Source organism: Diachasmimorpha longicaudata, chromosome 2 (assembly GCF_034640455.1).
Source record: "Diachasmimorpha longicaudata isolate KC_UGA_2023 chromosome 2, iyDiaLong2, whole genome shotgun sequence".
NCBI classification, from domain to species: Eukaryota; Metazoa; Arthropoda; class Insecta; order Hymenoptera; family Braconidae; genus Diachasmimorpha; species Diachasmimorpha longicaudata.
Window position 1 is genome coordinate 7,447,480 of NC_087226.1, and position 4,893 is coordinate 7,452,372.

A 4,893-nucleotide genomic window follows, 5' to 3' on the forward strand; every position below is an offset into this window, starting at 1 on the left:
ACCCTGGGATGATAACACGGGGCCAGGCCTGGGACCGAACTTTGGCCAGACTTCGGTCGCCGTACTTTGGCCGCACTCTGGGCTTACCATTCGGCCCGAAATTGGCCCAGGCCTGTTGCCGAACTTTGGCCGCACTCTGGGCTTACCATTCGGCCCGAAATTGGCCCAGACCTATTGCCGAACTTTGGCCGCATTCTGGGCTGACCATTCGGCCCGAAATTGGCCCAGATTTACGACCAGAGCTGTGGCCAGGCTCCAACCGTTGCCTGTATTGGGTTCAGAATCACCAATAAATATATGAACGGTATATCTGATAAGCAGACATGTATTTATTACCTTCAACATTATACAGAAAACAGTTTTATTATGTGACAAAACTTATATTTAAATTTATTAAATCTATTGACAAAAAAACTCAGCCAATCAAAAACTTTTTTCCTCCTATCGACATAGTACATGTTTTCATCCGATTTTGGTTGAACAGTTAAAGATATGCAGTGTTTGTATCTCCAATTTTCATGAAAGATAATCACAACTATGAGATTTTTCCGCGAACAGAATATGAAAACTCAAAAAAATGATTGCAGGTATAAATTGTAGAAAAATCTTTTGTGGATTATTTTCATCCGCTTTTAAAATAAATAATCTACGTAGATCATTTGAATCCGAAATTTAATACGACATACCATATTAAGTCTTAATAAACTCTCTCTTACAATCTAATAATATTAGCAGTCAGTCTTCAGAATTCGAAGATTGTATTAACAAAATATCCAACAAAATAACGCACCAATGTTATTTTTTAAATTAGTAGTTTAGAATTGATAAATTATCGTGCTTCAATTCAAGCATGAAAACAGTCATTATAATAGCAATATTATGGATAATTTATTCCGCTATGGATGATAAGAATTAATTCTTATATCCATAGACAATTGCTGATACGAATTATCCTGATAAGAATTATTTTTTCATCTCGGAAAGACGTCCTTTTTTTACAATAATGTCTTCTCCATCTGCAACTCCGGAACACAGAATGATATTTAGTTGCATTGATTGTGTGCTAGTTCTATATAATATTGCTTATTATATTCACTCTTTCAAACAAACTTAGAAATATAAAAAAGTCTTGGATAGGATTACATATAACTAATTAATTTCAACCCTTAAATTTGAAATCTTTGGGGAATATGGACGCAGTCCGATTGTGAAACTTCAACCTTATAAATATTATTTGACTTGAATCACCAAATACTGAAAACAGCTCTCAATGGCTGAAATTACTTTCATTAGAATTTTTCTTAAAAATTAAAAATCCACTTATTATTTTTCCCTTTAAACTTTTGGACATAATATTTAATCCCTGAACCAACAACGGATATTTATTCCCGTGATCTAACTTATGAGGAAATGACATAGAAAATACTTTATTATGCTAAGATACATCACATTTTCCAATTGTTATTTCCATCTTCTGGATTTCCGACCTCGCCAGGAGAAATATAATAAATATAATTAATACTTCAATGACAGCCGAATACTAAACAATATTCATATATTAATATATATTCTGCCCAATGAAACGCCTCGCGATAAAAATATATTGATAATATAAACTTTTCCTATTAATCGTACCTTTTATCAAGAATATCACAACTAATACAATTACGAAAATGAACTAATGGAGTCATATTAACACAGTGATTTTACAATTCCATTTATCCCGGAAAAATGAAGTATTATCGATTGGTATCAAAGGAACAAACTGAATTATTCTCGTTATGATGACTTGACCCGCGTTGTCGTTCCTTACGCCCACCCTCTCGATCGCCAGAACGTGACAACCAAGTACTTACTTCTGACATTATCTTCTTCTCATCAGTGCTGGATCCTATTACCTCAATTATCACATCAATCAGTACTTTGCATACTGTAGTGTTATAAAAATTTTTCTTTTTCTTTCCGCCAGCTTCCTTTCCGTAACCAGAATAGTGCAGTGACACTGTCTTCCTCAGAACCGCAGATAGGATAGTGGAAACACATATTTTCATCTCTTTTTTATTGCTTATCAAAACTCTCATGAATAATCGCTAAAAATAAAAGAAGGGAAATTTTTTTGAATTTATGAACATGAGAAGACATCTTTGGGCTCATCGCCAGCGGGTTGGTTCTATAACCAAAGCGTTCCAGTGACGTAGACTTGAGTCCCGGTGATGAAAGATTTTTTCATCACCAGAAAACGAACCCAGTGCATGTGTCACCGCCCAATTTATTGATTTTACATAAAAAAGAAGAAAAACGATCAATTTCAGATATATTACCAGTGTTTCTACGAGATTTGGGTCCGTTGTCAATATCGCTTCGTATTCCTGGAACTTATCATCCATTTCAAATAGTAGTGGCGTAGACATCTGCTTCTGTATTTCAAGCAAGCTAGGACCAGAAGCTGGGGCTAGATTAGTGCCAATGATTGTGGTCTTGAGCTCATTCATAGACTGCTTTAAATCGTAAGCCATCCTGCGTCTTAAATTTTCGAGCTTTTCATCTAATTGCTGATCAAAGTAATCTCGAAGGGAGTTCAGGATTCGACGTTCATTATCAGCATAATGACTAGATGACAACTGGTTTTGTGGTCCCAGCATTTTTGGCATCTTAGCAGGGGGTACCATCATTGATCGTGAAGTTTTTGGAGTTCCTGGGCTCACAATCGAATTCAATCCGTCTTCAGCGCGTGTAGTAGACGATGCACGCCTTTTTCGGTTACCTTATGAAATTAAAGGAGGACCAAACGATATAAATTGATGGGTAGCAGCATCAGATGAAAAAAAAACTACCCAAGCCCCCACCAAAAATATATAATATAATCTAATTCTATATAAGTTCCGAATTTTGTAAAGAATGTTCAAAATATAAATTGGACCATTTTCAAATATTTATAAATATAAATTTTTTCATGCGGGAGGAACTTGGCCGATGATTGGTCATGGAATATCCGAGCCGATTTTACCTGAAGCGTTATGGACTAGTGGTGAAGGAGGTGTCAAATGAAGTTCTTTTCTTGTATTTCTCGCTGAGTCCATCGATTTTGTAGGTGACTGCAGAATTCCATCGGAGGAATCATTGCTCTCAGATTCATCAGTTTCGACGTCTTTAAGCAAAGTAATATTCTTCCTTGACCGCTGTTTAAATGATAAACATGCACCTGGAAATTATTGAAAATGATGATTTATCCCTGACCGGATCATTTAATTAACACGAACTTAGAATTACGTGCTACAGTCCCATATTACCTCAAAATTGATTTATTACCTGTTGGTACAGATCGCGATTTACTCGACATTTGCAAAAAGCCAGAATTATTTTGAGCCTTTGAGGCTCGAATCTCCTCAGGATTAGCTATAAGACAATCATGATTTTCGTCTTCAGAGTCAGATCCACTCTGGTAAATGCTTTGAAATCTTGTCTTTGGTTTTGCTTGTATACCTACGAAATTTTACAAGTTTGTAGTGAAGTAGTAACACAACGTAAGTTGTCTCCAGCCTTTGTTTTTTATAGCTATTTCAAAGTGGGGAAAGAATGCATGCATTTGAAAAAATATTTTTTTTGTAGAACCTATCGCTCCTACAAAAAAGGTTTCTATCAAAATTTTACCATTTTCCGTAGATGTTCACTTTGATTTACCTCTTCACAACAGAATTATAATGCTTTCCTACATAAGAGATGGTGGGGAAAAATGGAACGTTTCTCGTCCCCTCAACATTCCAATGCTTTTATGTATAAACAATCATATCAAGTGTAAATCATAAATTTTCCACTTTATCTTGTTCGCACGTAGTGATTTCTGTTAGCGACTCAATTTTTTGATGAGTAAAGAATTGCAATAAAAAAAAATAACCTAATATTTTTCGACCACAACATAATAAAAATTTTCTTATAAAATCATTCAATGCGATTCTCTCTTAAAACGATGTTTCGAGACAAATACACATGTAATGACTGCACAGATACATAATTAATATTTATTTTGTAAAAGATTTCAAAAATTCGGTCAATCTAATTCCCAATTTAGGGAACGATGGGTCTTTTGATGTTAAATACGAGAGTTGAATAAATTGGGGATGAATAATTGGGGTTAAGAGTGGTTATAATTGTTGATAATTGACTTTTACTTCATATTAACAGGACTTACCAGACTTTGGAGTTTGATTTCTAGGTGGAATCGGGATTTTAGTACTAAAGATGTTGTTTAGTTGAGACTTTGATGCAGTTAAGGGTTTTGCTGAAATTTTTGCTTTCGAGGAAGTTTCGGACCTCCCCCCCTTTCGATCATTTTCACCATCGGTTGTCTCACAGTTGAGAGTTACTTGGGCCTTTTTTAATCTTCTGCGACCCTGATCCAAATCAGCTGAACACAATCAACATATGATCCTTTAATATTGAAATGAACCCATCGAGCAATTCATCAAGTTATAAGTGGAGTCATTTCAATTTTTGTACCTGCTCCGGTGATGAAGCAAAATGGATAACTTTGCCAAGAGTCCTTGGGCGAGTGCAATTTTTCCAAGTAGTCGTCAAGTAGATGATATTCAGTTGTCGGTGGGAATTTACAGGTGTCTTCTTCTGCACTATTAAACCATTTTTTCGGCACCAAATCAATGCATGGTAGCCCTTTTTCGTTTTTCTCGAGAAATTCGATGACTGCGAATGGTTCGCTGAGATTTTTTGGATCGCGAGATGGATGTGAGGTTTCCGACATTTTAGGTTATGAAAAAAAATCACGATTCGTACAATTGAACCTGGTGTTTTCGAGTAGTTTCATATAAACTGATAACTTTGCAGAATGATGCATATAGCTTATTATTTAACAGAAAAAATTGCGTTTCTATTTCCATG

At 35.4% G+C, this 4,893-nt stretch overlaps 1 protein-coding gene across 1 annotated transcript; it reads right to left on the reverse strand.

Annotated features, from left to right (window-relative positions):
- Window positions 1–309: 309 nt before the first annotated feature.
- On the reverse strand, window positions 310–4,893 carry LOC135170285 (uncharacterized). The gene is made up of 6 exons (XM_064135983.1): window positions 4,498–4,893; window positions 4,190–4,405; window positions 3,310–3,483; window positions 3,008–3,202; window positions 2,322–2,764; window positions 310–2,090 (listed from the first exon to the last, which is right to left on the reverse strand). The coding sequence occupies exons 1-6, from the start codon at window positions 4,754–4,756 to the stop codon at window positions 1,740–1,742; spliced, it is 1,638 nt and encodes a 545-aa protein (XP_063992053.1). The 5' UTR covers window positions 4,757–4,893; the 3' UTR covers window positions 310–1,739.

What these genes read in the sequence shown, in the direction of transcription:
- LOC135170285 (XM_064135983.1), bottom strand. Translation starts at nt 4,756, where the DNA reads ATGTCGGAAACCTCACATCCATCTCGCGATCCAAAAAATCTCAGCGAA. An exon ending in TTGCTTCATCACCGGAGCAG is followed by an intron (nt 4,406 to 4,497) that starts GTACAAAAATTG and finishes GATTGTGTTCAG; the next exon opens with CTGATTTGGATCAGGGTCGC. An exon ending in ACTAGTCCATAACGCTTCAG is followed by an intron (nt 2,765 to 3,007) that starts GTAAAATCGGCT and finishes TAATTTCATAAG; the next exon opens with GTAACCGAAAAAGGCGTGCA.